General features: G+C 38.8%; 1 protein-coding gene across 1 annotated transcript; it reads left to right on the top strand.

The window, feature by feature from the left end:
* Positions 1–8,849: 8,849 nt before the first annotated feature.
* VCAM1 (vascular cell adhesion molecule 1) lies at positions 8,850–15,975 on the top strand. The gene is made up of 8 exons (XM_063299874.1): positions 8,850–9,022; positions 9,828–9,841; positions 10,608–10,892; positions 12,177–12,494; positions 13,257–13,548; positions 13,676–13,695; positions 14,326–14,646; positions 15,405–15,975. Exons 1-8 carry the CDS (start codon positions 8,850–8,852, stop codon positions 15,563–15,565), a joined length of 1,584 nt encoding a protein of 527 aa, XP_063155944.1. The 3' UTR covers positions 15,566–15,975.
* Positions 15,976–18,299: the final 2,324 nt, after the last annotated feature.

Here is an 18,299-nt window from a genome sequence, read left to right as displayed (position 1 = left end):
CTTTTAACTTGACCACCCAAAATCTCCTATATCACATTTTAAAAACTTGAAGTTAAAAAAAAAAAAGAATGGTTGAAATCCTAGGAACCCCAATGAAGAATTCCATTTTGAGCAAATTACTGCACATACTACTGTTTTAGGGAGTTGAAGGAGGAACAGAAAGACTGGGAGGATGAAATAATTGTTTCCCTCAACCCTAATTCATAGTGCCTGAATCACCTCATAAAATCAGTTGCCTGAATTTATGGAACACACTGCGCCACAAACTAGCCAATCAGGTTTAGCTGTGCATTATGCAACTCCAGCCACTAGTTTGTATTCCTGGTCCTCTAGAAAACTGCTCCTTCTTCAGATACTGTACGGTATCTAGGAAGTCAGAGGCACTTTGAAGGAGAAAATGGTAGCAGGCAGCTTCTTAAGGGAAGACGAGACTCCTTGCAGCAAAAGGGCAATGGAAACAAAGAATATTAATCAGTTAAACTTTCTCTTTTACTTGAAACAGGGTTTTCGCCAGCCAAGCTGATTCAAAAACAGGATATAAAGTCCAATATTAGATGCAGCATTGTGAACCAGAATCAACCTTTTTAAACATGGGATTTCCACAGCATATTATTGGTGCCAAACATAACAACATTGTTTCTGGCTCTTATATTTTGATAATGTTTCATCTTACTAAAAGCAAAAAAAGATGTGTAGCCAAAGTTAAGCTTGAGACAATTTGACTTTTTAATTCAACTTCCAGTAAGCAGTTGAATGTGATCAATCATTGTTTCAGTAACTCTCCAAACACTCATCTAGCGCACCCTTTGCTTGTACTGTGAGAGGCCTCCAGTAAGCCTGCAAGTAGTACTTGAAGCAATATTATCTCCTGCTACTCTTCCTCAGCAAGTGATAACACTGGGTTGATGATTTTGTGAATGATGCAAGCCATGGTTTGTTTTAATATGGTTTGTTGAATAAGCCACCATTGGCTAGATTAACACACCATGCTAAGCTTAATGGGTGACTGAGCCAGTCATATTGTTTAGCTCAACATGTATCATAAGGTTGTTGTGGATAAAAATAGGAGAAGGGGATGCCCATATTTCTTCTAACATCAAGGTTTTATATTACCTCAAGACCAAGAATTACTGAAAATATTCTCCTCCAGTCTCCCCCTGCCATTGACGCTGTTAGCAGCTATCACCATATCTTCTGGCGACAAAACCTGTAATTTTCTTAGATGCAGTAAGGAAGTAGGCCTCTTTGCGGGCGTAGTGAGGGGAATACCATACTTAACTGCTGATTGATTTCACTGCTAGCCCCTAATTCTAGAAGAAAGGGAGAGAAAACACATCTAACTTCTGCATACTGTGCATGATTGCATCAACCTATAGGACATCCACAGGTAAATCAAGGAGATAGTGAAAGAACACTGAATAAACACATTTTCAGAACAAGCTGACCTAAATGGCCCCTTCATTTGACAATTAAAGCCAGCTATTAATAAGTAAATGAGAGACATTTCCATTGGTCTATAATAATTACCCAATACCAGGCAAACTAAATTCTGAACAGCCTGCTATGTCATTTGAATGTGTGGATTTATCCATTAATGCAAACTGATTGCTTTTTTTCAATAGTGTGATCATATGCACATTGGCTCAGAAGTAAATTCAGTGGCTTTGCTCTAGGGAAATAGAGGATTGCAGACTTAGTCTGGCAGGTTGTACACTGGTTAGTCTAAAATACTTCAACTGTATGTATAAACAGGAATTTTTAGAAGGTGCATGTGATTGCTGTATACGTTTAGATGGCCCTGGGCTGGAAGGATCAGTATCTGCTGGTTACCTCTACACTCCAAAGACTGGGTCAGGGTTTCTTTTTCCATATTGTGTTTGTGCTGTTGCTTTAAGGAAAAGGACAAAGTGTTTCTCTCCACTGTTCCAGGTCAAGGTCCAAGAGAGGAATGCCAATACCTTTTGCCAAGGCACCAGTGGTCACTGTGGCTGCCATTGAAGGAAGGGGAATGATTTGGCACAAAGCATTTGCACAAGAGAATATATATTATATTTGTATTTCATGTTTTTGTAAGGAAGTGTTATTATGTGTGATAATAACAACTCATCTTTCCTGTGAAACTTTGTGGCTCTGTGGAGGCCAGTTTCTCCCATTTGCAGGAACCCTTGCCTCACCAGACCTGCATTGCTTAGGTCTTTCAAGAGGAAAAATGGCTTGATCTTTTTCAGCTTGTCCTCATAGGAACCCCTGGAAGTATATATGAATGCACACAACATGAAGCATGTCATGTGTCAGGGTTGGGAAGGTTCCAAATGATTTATTTAATTTGCCTTTTGCATGTAATAAAGGTGAGGATTTTTTTTTTAATCCTATAAGGTAAAGGTAAAGGTTTCCCTTGACGTAAAGTCCAGTCGTGTCCGACTCTAGGGGGCGGTGCTCATCTCCGTTTCAAAGCCTTGGAGCCGGCGTTGTCCATAGGACATTTCCGGGTCATGTGGCCAGCATGACTCACGGAACGCCATTACCTTCCCGCCGAAGCGGTACCAATTAATCTACTCACATTTGCATGTTTTCGAACTGCTTGGTGTGCAGAAGCTGGAACGAGCAACGGGAGCTCACCCCGCCGCACGGTTTCGAACCGCCGACCTTCCGATCGACAGCTCAGCGGTTTAACCCGCAGCGCCACCGCGTCCCACCTATTAATCCTATAGTACAAGACTATTGCACTCAGAGCAGTGATTTTTGCTGTAATCTCAGCGTTGCAGGGCAGCTGTCTGGAAAACGATCATGGATCACCTTTAAACTGTTACTGAAGAACTGGAAAATAGAGACACTTGTGATACAGAAGTGACTTACATATATTTGGATGAATATTGAAACAGACTCAGATGTGACTTCTTGGCAAAAAGAGATACAAAGTTATATATATTAGGACAGTACAGCCTTTGAAAATGAATGATTTGAATGATTTAGGACTTCTGTTCCATTTATTAAATCAGCCGCTCTTTTTTCAGCCTTCAGTGCAACCCAGACCAAAAATATGGATGCTTTAAGGAGACTATTTATTAGAGAAAACCTCTTTTATATTGTTTTTAAGCATGCATAGCCATAGTAAATGTGTGTCTGTTTGTGGGTACTTGTTTGTTTGTTAGCTATGGGCTACCAGATCTTAGCTGCAAAAATTCAGATTGCCACTAGTGATGGCAAGAAACATGTGGAGAACTCTGTTTTTCTGCTACTTGTCCAGATATTTTGGGGCCATTTCTGGTGCCCACAGTGTAACCCGTTAGGTATATGGGCTAATCTCTGAACAAATATAAGGCGTGGTGGTACAAACATAAGCAAGATTCAAATCCAAGTACCCACTCAGTCCTCTTTCCTGGATGACCTTGAGTTTATTGTTGTTTCTCAGCCTAATCTACTTAAAAGACTGATGTGATGATAAAATGAAGATGAGGGAATCAGCAATGAACTTATTGCAGCATGGATAGAATTTATGGCTCCGAATACAGTTTGCTGCAAATCAACAATGGAAGAATTGGATACTTGGGCTCTCACATCCTGCGTGTGGGCTTCCCAGTCATTTTGATCCATGTTTCTTTTTTTACAAGCCTGTATTTTTTAAATAGTGTCTTTAGGACTTTCTTGTGATCATACTGTTATCATGGCTAATGTATTATCTATGTTAAGTATTCTGGGAAAGCCAAACACTAATGCCAAAATGTTACACAAGTGGTCCAGCCAAGGTTGCAGAATTAGAACTCCCATAATCCTTTCCCTTGGATCATATACTGCCTAGAGTAACTTTATTTATTTGCAAATGTGACAAAAAAGAAAAAGAAAACTAACAGGAGAAAAAGATCCGTATAATAACTATTCATAGCAGTATAAAATTAATTCAATTCTTAACTGTGTCATAAAATCTAAGCCATGTAGAAATCTAAGCCATTGCTTCATCTTCTCATTTTTAGAACACACAGACTTTTCAAAATAGACTCATATCATGGATTTATTCCTTAAAATCAGGAAGATGCTGGCTGGAATAACAAACTGTGGCTCAGCAACCTATCCTGGCCCCCTACAGAGCTAGTGCAATTACAAAATAGCATCATTATGCAATCTAAATGTATCCAGCAGTTCAGAGATTTTCTGTAAAAATTCCACCCTTAGTCCTCCCCCAGAAGCCCTCTTCTCTCGAATTCCTTATCAGTTGCAAAGGAATAAAAGGTGGAGGATCAAACTTGCTGTTAAAGCAGACAGCAGACTAGAAGTAACTGAAGTTCATTTGTACACTGAATTTAGCCTTTGCACATAAAAAAAGAACTGTTCAGGGTAGGCTTGCTACTTAGTTTAAACTGAGTAAACCTGAGTACCAGAATAAGAAAAATTCCATGTGAGGACTGTATTATGTGGACCCTAAAGCAGTAGCTGATAGACCATGATTTTACTACTTAACTGAAATTTGAGCTAAATTCTGGGACAATCTTTCCACTCCTGGATGCTTTAACCTTATATTTATGGAAAGGCTTTTCGCAGAGCTGTCCTCAGTCTGCCATTTCTTCCCCTGAAGTCCCAAGATGAAATCTATACATTTGAAGGGTGCTCAGGTTGAAGACTGAGCTACCAAGCTGCTACAGAGCCAGCACTTATGAGCAATGCACCCAAGAAACAGGTCTGTGCTACCTCTTTTTGAAACATTAAAGCAACCCTTTTCCAGGCTCAGAAGCTGCTTGTAGTTGTCTCCACATGCCTGTCTACGCAGAGCTGCTTTGGCAGCTTTGATAAAAAAAAGAGATGCTTCAGATCAACACACACACACTGCAAAGCATCTTTTATGATGGAGTTGCACAGCCTTTACTACAGAACAGAACAGTTGCTTCTACAGAAAATGAAATGTTGGCATGTGCAACTTTTCTTACTCTATCATTGAACAATGTGGACTGGTTGAATTTATCTCTTTTACTTAGCTGCACCTACTGTGCCACCAAACAAGGCTTGTACTGCAAAATCACCATGCCTTAAACTTAGAAGTTACATGGAAACCAGATGTAAGCTTTAAATATTTCTCTCCTTTTGCTTGCCAGAAGAAAGAGAAAAAGAAGAGGAGGAGGAAGAGAATAACTTCTTGTCTTGTTTGGTTGTGCTAGGATTCCACATCTGGAAGGACCTTAACCAATATGGTTGCCAAACTGCTTATTAACCCTCTGTTGCTGTACTTTTAAATGGCAGGTGCCAGCAAGTCAATAAATCTGCTCTTTTATACAGAAACTTCACCTCCTTTTGCTGCTCTTTAAACATGGACTTGAAACATGTGCTTTAAGGTTGGGCTGAAATCGGCATAAAGCTTTCCAATATTATATCACAAATTAAGTAAAACAAAGAGCAGTTTTAACAAAAAGATGTTACAGAATGTTACAGAGCATTAGAATAACTGCCAGCTCTCTGTACAATACTAACTCCTTCATTCACTGTTAATTTTGTCTCACACTTTTGTTGCCAAGTGGCAGTTTATGTTTACAGCCCACTTTCTATCCAATTCCTAACAAAGCTGGAGTCCTATTCTAAAAGGGTTAGAGTTTTGGGAACTCTCAGAACCCTTTGTCGAGTATGATAATGAAGAAGCCAGGAAAAATACCAGAGGAAGTGAAAAAAGTGTGGCAGACATTCAGGGCCTGACAGTTGTGGGTCATGTTTTCAGCTGGCATGAAGAATTGCCAAACATGCAAACTAAAGAGTGTCAGTTACTGGCATGGTGAGAGGTTGCAGTAGGGACTCTGCAAAGCTTGCTGGAAAAAGAGACAAATGGCTGTTGTCTTCCATTTCTGGTCTGAATATTCATCCCCACAAAACTGATTTCTTTCAGTCAAGCTGGGATAAAGGCAAGAAAGTTTTTCTCTGACCAGCTACAACTGAAGTATGGCCTTCGCTAACTTTATACCCTCCAGACTTCAAATCCCAGAATGCCTAGCCACTGTGGCCAAAGGCCTTAGCCTTGAGGCATCTTAGGGACAATTAGACTATGGGCATATGATAGAGTTTTATCTAGGCCCTGGTGGAAAATATCTTGCTTACTTTCTGTTTCCCTCCTTACCATGTTTTCTTGTAAATTTCATCGCAGCTTCAGAGGGGAGGAGGTAATCTTTTGTTTCCTCTTGGACTATCTTCCAAGGCCTGGTTAAAATAACTTGGTTTTTAAATTATTTCCTAGAATTAAGGAGGGAGGGAACGTTCTACATAAATTCCAGCGCCGTTAGTCAGTTATCTAGGTCTTGTAAGTGGCAGGCAGTACTTGTCCTCTAGTTATCAAGGAAATGAAACCATAGAGGTTGCTTGCCAAGATGAAACAGTAAAGAGTAATTTTAGTTAACAGCTCTTCACTTTCAGATTGCTCATCCCATTAACAAACATACTGTAATACAGCAGATGAAGCTTGCATGTTAACTTTTATTCCTGATTTAGGACTTTAAAAGTGTCATCTTATTTGGGGCTTCTCTGTGATGGAGTTTTTAAAGGTTAATAAAAGAACTCCAAGCAGCTAACAACAATCTTGCGAAGTAGAAGCATGAACCAAAAAGAAACTTGCACATTAAGCTGAATTATGTTCAGAATTCAGAATTCAGTCTTCACACAGTAGTTAGATGAAGAGAAAAAAAGGTAGCTTACATTTATTCAGTAGATCTGGATACAAGTAGCTTCATAGCTACTTATTCATCACTGGTTCATCACTGGTTCTTTGTAGACACATTTCTATGTGGAATAGAAATGTCTGCGAGCAAGCGAGATGAAAGGGACAAGAGCTGCATTCTGCAGCACCTCCTGCTTGCAGGTATGCCCAAGAGGTAAAATGGAGATTGTTAATCCCCAAACCCAAGAAGGAGGAGGAAGTGGAAATCAGGTGACCCATGTGACATCCCACAAGCACAATAGAGATGTGTTTACTAGAAAGACCCCCTTATGCCTATGAGACAATGCTGAGTTGACCCCTGATAATTCCAACACTCTGAGGCAGCTGGCTATTCACTGTGGAACAACAAAATGACAGACCTGCTATTTTTCAACTGGTATGGCATGGCTTTTCTTACAACCCTTTTGACCAATTTTGCAACCAGTAAAAGCTCAGAGAGGTATCTTTAAAATTATTTTTTTTCATTTTTTATTTACAAATTACAAGGAAAAAATAACAAAAACACCTAACTAGACTAAAAAAGCCATATGCAATTAATAAAACAATTGTTAAAAAAGAAAATTTAATTGAAAATAAAAGGGGAAAAAGGGGGGAAATTACCCCCAACAAGCTAAGAAAAAGAGAGAAAAAAATCTACCTTATATATTATACTTATCAACTGCTATAATAATAAATATATTACTATGAAATGATCAATACAAAATACTGCTGTAAAATATCACCAAATTTCTGCCATAGTAACTTCTTTAAAATTAATAAATAATGAACAGCAGCTCAGGGAAAAAGAGGGGAAGAAAAACGAGGTAAATTTTATGTGACATTGTTTTAAGTGCTTACTGACAGATGGTAGTTTTGAAAAGAAAGGTCTAATTTCCCCCCTGTTTCTGAAACCTGACATTTTCAAAGTACTTAGTAATCACGTAGGACTTCAGGCTGTTTAAAATGCAGTCGTTCTTTGCTCATTTTTTTTTCTCCAGGAGTTTGTGAGATGAACAGAAGAGAGGATTTTATCGAATCAGCTTTAAACCACTTTGTAGGAATGGAAAGTGAAAACAGTAGCAATGTGGAAATTCCTTAAATGTGGAATTTAAAAATCCTTTGAAGATGAAACAGGTGTTTTATATTTTATCCTCAAAGGATCCTACAGTTTGTGAGCTTGGGTCAAATTACAGGTCTGCAGTCTTCTTCCAATGTATGCATTTATAGTGGCATCCAAAGACAGCCTTTTCTTTGGGAGCTCAAGGCAGAACAGAGAGTCTGGCCAAACTAGTTGTCATCCAGGAGTCAGCAGCAGTGTCTTCTAGATCCTTGAGGTGACAGCTGCCATGAGCTTTTGCTGTTAGCCATGCTGACTAGGTGTACGATCTCTGACTGACATCTGCTTGTCTTCCCCCGAAGACCAAGTAAACAGCCTCAACCTCAGATTCTGGGTGTGATGAAGACTTTTGGAAAACTCCAAAGCTTGCACACTTTTCCTTTTCGGAAGCTTCTGAATTGTCACACACATAGTATCACTCTCATAGGGTCTTTTTGTATCGCTAACTCTAATTATCTAAATCCTCATTACAACAGCCCTGCAAAGTTGACCAGTGATGTTTATGCCCAGTCTGCAAATGATGGATAAGCTACAGCTAGGAGGATCTCCATGAAGTTCACACAGGTTTGAAGTGATGTTTTTACTGTAGACATCCATGTAAACCTTTCAGAAACCTTTCAGCCTTTAGACCCCATAAATTGATTTTTCTCTATCAATTCCTTTGGCAGAAAGGAGAAGTGGGGATCCTAATATCTCAATTTTATTCCAGAACGACTAAAGGGTGCTTTCTTTCGTTTTCCTTTTTTTCTTTACTGGTTCACGTTCTCCTTCAGACGCATACGTCAGTGCGCACGAGAGACAGGAGAGCGCCCTGTATTTCCTTGGCGGGACGCTTGTTCGCAAAGGAAACTCAGATCCCTGCCGGAAGCTGGTGGGGTGAGGCGGGGCAATTCCAATGCGCTTTGGGCTTCCTCGGGTGGGACAGGCTTTCACTTTTGCTCCTGGGTTTCAGGGATTTTCCATCCAGGAATTTCCAAGGACCGCTCTCTCCCCCCCCCCCCCCAGCGCTACTCCCCCTCTCGTCCCCTCCTGTCCTCCCCCGTCTTTTCTCTTTATAAAAAGAAAGCGATGGGGGTCCGGAATACACCACTTTCCCTTCAGAGGAGCTCCTGGGGAAGGCAGGTTCGGGGAGCGTCCTTCCTTAGCCGGCTCAAGCTTTGCCTCAACGGGACCCAACCCATCGCGGCCAATGGCAAGAGCGACTTCAGCAGGGCTTCTGCTGCTCCTGTCATTCACGACGGGTGAGTTTGCAGTTCGTTGCTCGTGTCCTGGAGGGAAGACACGTGTTTTGCTTTGCCTTTTCAAGCATTCGAAACAAAAATAAACAGTTCAGAGAATGTATTTGCTGCAAGATCAGATATATATTTTTAAAAAGGTGTTACAGGTGGGTGGGTCATTTTATGAACATCCTTATAAAACTTTCAAATCTGTACATAAGGATGCAATATAAGCACACTTAATGTAAGCAAATCCCACTGAATGCTATTGGATTTACTTCTGAGTAAGCAGGCAGAAACCTTTTGCTGTTAGCAGACCCACATCCATGAATGTTAACTCCAAAATAACTTCTTCCTAACTAAGGGTGCATGGGATAGTCATTCTAAAACCTTAATCTATAGATGATGCAATCTTCCAATAAAAGGATGGTTAAGTGGAAGATTAATTACATATTCACTCTATCTAATGATATGCTTAAGCAAATGTCTTTTAAACTACACTTTTACATTTCAGTGCTCTAATTTGAACAATATTTAGATTGTCGTTTCAGTGGTAAGTAGTTCAAACTGTTTGTGCTGAGAACTTGAGCTTTAGGCTGTAACACTTATTGAAAGGCAGGTTTATTTCCATGTACAGTATGCATGTGTAGGAGTTCAGTCTTCATCCTACCTAATTTAGATACTAATCATGACTGAAACTCATCAGAATCAGTGGGGTGATAGCATAATTGTGTGCCTATCTATTTAGAAATGGTTCCACAGAATTCAGTAGATCTTCTAAATTAGTGGTTATAAGATTGCAGTCTCAGACATGTCATTAATTTTTTAGCCTGGGCCCAGAATGTGAGATTAGTATCACCGTGACTATAGATCTGGATAACAATCACTAGCGACTTTTTATCTCTATGCTGCATCTGAGTCTGCATTATTTTAGTGATTCCACATTCAAATAAGGTACAGCATGGTAAATTACGAACATTCCTTCTCCTGGCCTGGGTGCTTAGACCTGCTGTTCCTCCATCATCCACAAAAGAGCTTATGCACATACCCTGAATGTACACTGCTATTTAGAACATCACATTCTGTTGCGCCTGCATCTACATTCCATAGAAAAGATATTTGATTATATTTGTTGCTTTAAGGCTGATTTTCTTTACTGTGAATTCAAACGTTTACATTAAAAGAATCATAAAAGATGATTCTAACCATAGCAATGTTGTGAAAATAGCGTTACCACTATAGTAAGATATTGTTGGTATAGGTATAAACATTACAGCAGAATAAGAAATATTTATTTATTTATTTATTTCATTCCATTTAGGTGCTGCCCAACTCCAAACCAGCTCTGGGTGGCTCACAATATACTAAGCAATTATTATATTCGCCAGCATTCCCATGTCAATCTCCAATGGGTTTTGTCTTGACTGCTGCTAATACATATTTCTGTATCCACTCTGCTTTTGTCACTCTGGTGTCTAGAAGCAGGTCTCTGAGAATTGAGTTTGACCCATTTGGATAAATGCTTTGTCATAAACAGCAGGAAGATAAATATTTACCCGTAACACTGCACCCATATATCCTGAACGTGCTTCCTTCTCTCTTGTTTCAGCTAAAGCATTTGGAATAGAGGATATTGTGCCAGGTCACGAAGTTGTTGCACAAATTGGAGACCAGATTGCCCTAAGTTGCCGCACAACTGGTTGTAAATCCCCGTACTTCTCCTGGAGAACCCAGTTAGACCATCCATTAGGCGGGAAACTGCACAATCAAGGAAACAGTTCGGTTTTAACTATAAAGTCTGTTGGATTTCAGCATGAGCATCAATATGTCTGCACTGCTGGTTGCAAGCAGGGTGAATCATCCAAAGAAAAAGCAGTCAGGGTTGACATTTACTGTAAGTAATTAAACTGTAGAAGGATATTGGGTATCTAACTCTCACAACATACCTGAAGTTTCCACATATACAGAATTTAAGTAGCTAATTGATCCACAGACAGGAATTGTTCTCGCTGATTCTGTCTTTGTTTTTGATATTTTTCTTAAAGTATGTTAGAGGTGGTTTGGATGCTGAATGTGGAACATATTATGTCTCTTGTGGAAGTGGAAGCTTACAAGATTTAATGTTGTGGGCATTTTAAAAGAGTTTTTAAAACAAAAATGTATATATTTAACAGAACTGAAGTGCACTGTCAGTCTGAATCCATAGAGATGCTGTACAACCAAGGCCAACCACAGTCATAATTTCAACCACTACAAAGCAGGTTCATCCAACATTCTGGCCCAGTGCCAAGGGAAGAACTAGGTTTTCAAGGACTTATGAAAGATGAGGAGAGTCAGGGCAATGGCCATCCATATCTTGGTCTGTGTGTGTGTGCGCGCACACGCATGCATTATTCCAGAGAACATGTGCCAGGACAGAGAAAGCACATCTCCTGGATCCCATCAGATGACACTGCTTAATAGAAGGGACCTTCAGCAGGCCAATCCTGTCAGATCTTGTGGGACAGGCAGAAACAATTGGAAAGTTTGGAGAGTATTTGTGCCCGGTGTATTTGTGCCCATTGTGACTGGAATTCTGAAGCAGTCTTTCAGGTAGTTATTTCCTAATAGTCCAGAGGGCCAGGTCCATAGCCAATGTAAAATGTTGTGGAGGGAAATGCACAAAAAGGAAGACAGATTAATTGAGGTCTATCTGACAGACAAAGGCTTGGGTGTGTGCCTTTCTATAAAAATCTATAAAATCTGAAAGCTCTTAAACTGAAAAAGGATAGTGTATTTACCCTTAACTTACTTGCAGAGTTCTAGAAAGTAAAAACAGCTCATTTCGCCAGTGCACTAAATTAAAATTGTTTACTGAAATGGGAGGGAGGGCAGAGTGGAATTGGGGGCAGGGTCCCCCTGTTCTCCTCCCTGGTTATGGGTCTTCTGGGGTTGTTCATGTGTTGAGGTGCTGTGCAGAATGCTTGTTCAATTAGAATTTACATATCAAGGAACAACACCCATATGGAAAATCTTCTGCCATGACATTGGCTCAGATGCCATCATCCAGTCAGCAACTTGTATCCAAAATGTAAGAGGACTAAGTAGTTGTGGACAGAGAGCTTACACTGAAATTCCAGCTTGAGTTTAGCAGCTAACAACCTTCCCTCTTATATGGTTTCTTTGTTTCTTCTTTTAGCATTCCCCAGCAATCCTGTTATTGAGCTCAGAAGCCCTCTCATTCTTGGGAAACCAGCTTCTGTCACCTGTACTGTTCCCAGGGTCTATCCTTCTGAGCAGTTGAAGATCACTTTGCTAAAAGGAGAATTAAATACTGAAAAAGAGTTTTTTCAAGACCCTCATACAAAATCATTAGAAACAAAGAACTTGAATATTAATTTCATTCCAACTGAGGAAGATTTTGGGAAAGAGATCATATGCATAGCTGAGTTGCCGATAGAGGAAATGGCTTTGAAGCCTAAGCAGAGGCAGGCTACACACGTGATGGAAATAAATTGTAAGTATATTGATGGAATTAGGATTCAAGCAGGTTATATTCATGTTAAGGTTGAAGGCCTGAAGAACATTAATTGTATTATCTAGGCCCCACATACTGGTCCTCAGGGGTACCACACAACTATAACAGTCTTATTTAATTTATTTCATTTTTGTTTTGCCTTTTGCCAAAGGACATTGGGTTGACATGTCACAGCCTTTCCCAACTTGATGCTCTCCAGAGATCTTGACACTGTAATGTCTCAAAATTTCCCAACTAGGATAGCCAATGCAGAGTTAAGAACTGGAAGATTTCTCCCACTATGGTCTAACTATGCCATTTCCAGTCCCTTTGTTTGGAATTGCAAGAATCAAAAAGAACAGACAGAATTGATGTGGAGGCTCCTGAAATAACGATTGAAGAGGAAGAGGAGGCACTGCTTTAGGGTCAATATTGCCTCCCCTTGCAATAGGCTGAGTGGATTTAGGAGGATGTAAGAAGGAATCTTAAGACAATCGAGACAAGACAGAGGCCTACGCCGAATGAGCAGTTCTGGTTTATGCTTTAATTTTGGAAGCTACTTACAGTACTTTCTCTACCCGATTAATATTTATACTTTACTCCTAGCAGTTTTAACCAGAACAGTCCATCAATTAATAAACAGCAGTGAAATTTTTGATGTTAACCAGATGATTCTCAAACACTTCCCCATTTGGGGCATTCACTATGACTTGTAATTTATATTCTGCTAATTTAATTTGGATATCCTTTGCTTTCTTTAAGATGGCCCACGGAATACTCATGCCATGGCATTCCCAGGCAACAACATACTAGAAGGTGAAGCACTGACACTTACCTGCCTGACTGAAAGTCATCCACAGGCTAGTTTTGCCTGGAAGAAGCAGCTTGCTGATGGAATTGCCCAGAATATTACAGAAAAGTACAACCTCTCCATCCCAAATCCTCAAGTCTCTGACTCTGGAATCTATATCTGTGAAGTCACCAATGCAGTTACCAGTGAAGTGGACAGAACATCACTGTATATTTCTGTACAAGGTATAAAGCTCCTAGGGATGTAAAGGGCCATGTTTCAAATGCACTTACTGTAGAGACTTGTGACCTCACTAATGCTGCCCTTGCAAAGCTTGTGTTTCACCTCCATATCTGCAACAATCTTGTATCACCGATCCTGTTATATCCAGCCTTATTTTAATTATGAAGGGTCAGATAACAGAAATTCATTTAATATTACAAGAGAAAGATACTGATTGGTCAGCCTATTCTTATTCTCAGAATACAAATTAAAACAGTTAAAAATAATTTGCAAACCAGAGTTTGGAATCCCTATATTTAATGCACTGTTTTTTTTAATCCGTTTTGTGTGTGATTCTAAGCTTTAAAATATTCATGGTGAGTCATTTTCAGACTCTTTAATAACAGTAATATACTACATAGTGGGAGAGTGGGTAACCATTAAGTCCATTTCTAGATGTTCTAGCTGCACTTGGAAAGCTTTCCTGTTTAGAATCAGATTACATTCTTTGTCGAGGGTGAGGATTAAGGCAGAGATGAAAAGGCACTTCCCTCACTCAAGTGATTTCAGTGTTAATGCTAAATATTCTCTAGCTGAAGTCTGAATGTCAAACATTTTACATTCAAATAAACAAAAAAAAAGCCTACATAAAAGTTTTTTTAATGTCAGATGCTTGAGTACTCAGATCAAAAATATTCAGCGTTAACACTTATTAATGCAATCATCTAGTACTTTGATTTCTATATATGTCAGGAATAGAATACCTTCTTTAAACAATCATTATTAACTGAAATACATATTTTTCATTTCTTTCTTTAGCTTCAGCTGTCATGGTTACATCAGCCTTTTCACCAACTACTTCAACATTAACTACTCCACCTGAAACGATGACTTCCTTTACATCAAATGGAGCATTAAAAGCCACTACATCATTTACATCTCTTGCAACACTGAAAACAATGACGTCCATTACATCAGAAATAGCAGCACCCAAATTGATTACATCTTTTACATCACAGACAGCACCAAAAATGATTACCTCTGTAACATCACATGCAGCACTGAAAAATAATACAGTTGTGTACCTGGTGGAAGTTTCTGATGATGACAGAAATAATACAGAAGAGATCATAATATTTGGTATATACTTTTCAGCCTCTGAACCGTATAACCATATTGCATTAATACTGCTAACAGATTGCACTGCCTTAACACTTCATGCTTACTGTGTACCAATCTCTAAAAGGTGACTGGGATCAGTTCTTCCCTTCCCTTGCTAGGATTTCTGCTGCATTAAAAGACATTGCTTAGACAGCAAACTAGCTGTCGTATAAAGAAAACATACAAAAGAGGAAAATAACAAAGAGGCAAAATGATCAGAAATGCAGTGTTTTTAGTGAGTCCAATACTTCAGCCATTTCATTATTCTCTTACACTCCCTTCACCCCATATTTCACTCTTTTCCTAACTAAAGTTGGTTAGCTTTCCATATTAATCTACGGTAGCTTTCCCTAACCTGACTGCCCTCTAGATATTTGAACTTTAATTCCCAGAATTGAAATCCACCTATGTGAAACTTATAAGATTGGGGAAAGGTGTCTTATGGGATTATTGGCACTGATGCTATTCCCCCCCCCCCCACAAATGAGTACTTCTGTGAATGTCAGGACATCTGACCATGAATGTGACATTTTAGCTGTATAAACATTGGCATAAAGGGGATTAGAATCTGTATGATTTGTGAACAGGATGCCAGCCATAGAAGAGAAGGAAGAGGAAGTGATTGTCAATCCAGAAGCAGATAAACATTTGCTAGTTAAACTTTAACATAGCATTGCCAATGGTCATCGTTCTCATCTTATTCTCCGTTTTTTTTTGTTTGTTTGTTTCATTTTCAGCCAGAGTTGAAGAGCTGGATTACATGACTCCTACAATCATCATAATTTCTTGTTTAGCAACAGCCGCAGGTCCCATGGCCGCCATATTTATTTACATTTTTAGAAAGATGAAGATAAATGGATCCTACAGCCTTGTAAACTCATTGAAACCAAATGTATAAGTGCACTAACCAGAAGTAACTACACATTTTTGCAAGTTCACCAACTGGATAATACTGGGCCCTGCTCAAAATCTTTGGTGGTCTTTCTCATCACAACTCAATATGAGAGGCATATGCTTTAGAAAGGATGTGCTTTGGAAAGGATGGAAACCAAAATTAGGCCTTTTCATGAAAACTAGTATCTTGGATTCTGACTTTGTCTCCACTCAGCCATAACATTTGCTTTGTGACCTTGAGCTAATCTGTAGAGACGTCTCTAAACTTTTTATTTTACAATATCAACTTTCATGTGCAATACAAGCCAAGCAAAATCTACCTATCTTTTGGCAGTGCTGGACTAACTTTCAGACTTACCTACCTACCTAACAAAGTAGTTAGTTGTGAGAATAAAATGAAGTGCAACTTGGTGGGCTGTCATCCAATATGAACAGTTTAGCTATGTGAGCAAAATGGCTATACAGCTCCACACAAAGTTTTTGTTCCACTCCTGGATCAATTCACTACCTCTGTGATCTCTCACCACCATTTTAGTTCAACAGTTGAACTGCTTTGCTTCCATGCAGAGTAACACACTGCTTGGATATTTAACTTTCTTTTCTTTATTCTTGTATTGTGGTGTGGGGACTTTGATGCTACAGGCAGTGATTTTGCCCTTTGTTCTAGAAGATGGGTCATTTTCATACTGTTTTTGAAGGATTGGACAGTAGAAATGTTGATGGTGTAAATATGCAGTAAGAAACATTAAATATTCCTTGTACATAATGTATAATATTATGAATATATGTGTTATGCAGAGATGGAATACAAGTGGGTCAATCTACAATAGTTGTATGCATTTTGTATATATGTGTTTCATCCTGCAAGTAGCAGGTATCAAATTATATACGTGTATATACATGTTTTATCCTGCAAGTAGCAGGTATCATCATTAGCAAATTATAATTTGCTGAAGGTTTTCTTTTCAGAATGGGTGTAATCCAGGTGAAGCTAAGCATTTTAAAGACCTACTGATCTCAACAGGAGGGAGTTTTAGGAATGTATTTCATTCTTCTGTTGAGATTGGTTGAATTTAAATGCTTAACTTTAAGGTTTTTTCTGTATAAATAGATGCGCACAGCATCATGTTTGCAACACTACAAATAGTGGGGAGGATAGAGTACATACACAGTTTAAAAGTTCTACATGATTTTAGCTTTAGTGGAGGCTAAAAAATTTTGAGAAATATTGGGAAAGGTGAAAGAAGGCAATGGTTCCCAGGAACCTATAGAAAAGGGAAGTAACAGCAATTAAGCTGGTATAACACTGAAAGATGTTCATACTATAGAAATGTCCAATTACTTCGTTCTCAATGCCTGAATAAAATGGAGGGTACAGTCTTAACGCACATTTAGAATAGGGTATGAGTCTCACTATAGAGTTAAAACTCTATTTTGATGGATGTTGTCAGCTATATTATGAAAGGAAAAAATTGTATGCTCCAGACGGAATTGTAATTTACTTTCTATTGCAAGGTAATACCCTTATTTTTTTAAAAAAGTCGTGAGCCTCCCACCAACCAGGTTCATGTTTTTGGTACTTTCACAGCTTGTATAGTATTATTTAATTTGTTTGTAGCATGTTCTCCTGTGAAACTGAATGTTTGTTTACATCTGTGATTTTTTTTTTTTGGCTAGACAGTAAAATAGCCAAAACGCTGTAATAAACCATGTATTTATGATTATGTATGATTGAATTGTAAATAAAAGTATACATAATCTGTATTTTATAAGCATTGCTGGGTAAATCTTGATTTGCTTTGTTATCACCAGCCAGCTAGAACCCAATGGAACGTTCTTTCTCTCCCCAGAAAAAGGAGATAATGGGCAATGGCACAGATGTGGCCACAGGCATCTGCTGGAGAACAAGAGGGGTCAAAAGATGAAATCTATGATGACATCATCAGGCAAATGTGACTTGCACCAAATATCTGAACATGAGTACATGAGGACAACATTTGCATGAGGATGTCACCATGTGTGTTTTGTCATTTGGGCATTATTGTGGTTTGCTGCAGATGGTGCTGAGTGCAGTTCATGTCTATTGTCTTACATCCTAGCAATTCAGTGATTATATCAGTGTCACTGCCATTATAAGTGAGAACAGGTTTGAGCACTAGCAGTGTGGAGTAGACTGGTGAATAGAAGGGGAATTTCACACTCAAGATCAGGAAATCCTCTTTTCAAGGAACAAAGTCACTGAGCCAGTATTGGGACATTATTAAATATTAGCAATTCTCAGTTTAATGTTGTCATTTATTAAGAGCGGAGATCCACTTGGATTGCTTCTCTTGAGTATCAAGATCTTATCTTAGGCCAACTCTAGTAAACATTCTGTTGCAAAAGAGTAGGAAATCTTACCCATTTTCTCATGACTGGCTGCTCGGCTGCAATGTCAGACTTTGAGACTGATTGCTATTAGTCCAAACATAAAGGACAGATAAATAGAAGAACTGTAGCATGTAAAAAATGGGAACAATTATTGTTCCACATAAATCTTTTCAGAAATCATGTGTGTGTATGGTTAGATACGTCTCCCTTGTTTTCTACCATTTCTTCCATTTTTTTTTAACCAAAGAAAAATCTGTTAAGTTAAAAAAAATGAAAGAATGATAACTGATAGTGTCAATAGCCAACTTTCTAAAAGCATCCTAATATAACTATATGGTGACCATGTTTTGTATGAAATAAATGATTGC

Source organism: Candoia aspera, chromosome 3, assembly GCF_035149785.1.
Source record: "Candoia aspera isolate rCanAsp1 chromosome 3, rCanAsp1.hap2, whole genome shotgun sequence".
Lineage (NCBI taxonomy): Eukaryota > Metazoa > Chordata > Lepidosauria > Squamata > Boidae > Candoia > Candoia aspera.
Note: the sequence above shows the minus strand (reverse complement) of the source record. Positions and strands in the feature narration are given on the sequence as shown.

Coding starts and splice junctions, on each gene's coding strand:
- VCAM1 (XM_063299874.1), top strand. CDS start 8,850: ATGGGGGTCCGGAATACACCACTTTCCCTTCAGAGGAGCTCCTGGGGA. Junction 10,893..12,176: donor AGTCAGGGTTGACATTTACT/GTAAGTAATTAA, acceptor TTCTTCTTTTAG/CATTCCCCAGCAATCCTGTT. Junction 13,696..14,325: donor CCTTATTTTAATTATGAAGG/GTCAGATAACAG, acceptor TTCTTTCTTTAG/CTTCAGCTGTCATGGTTACA.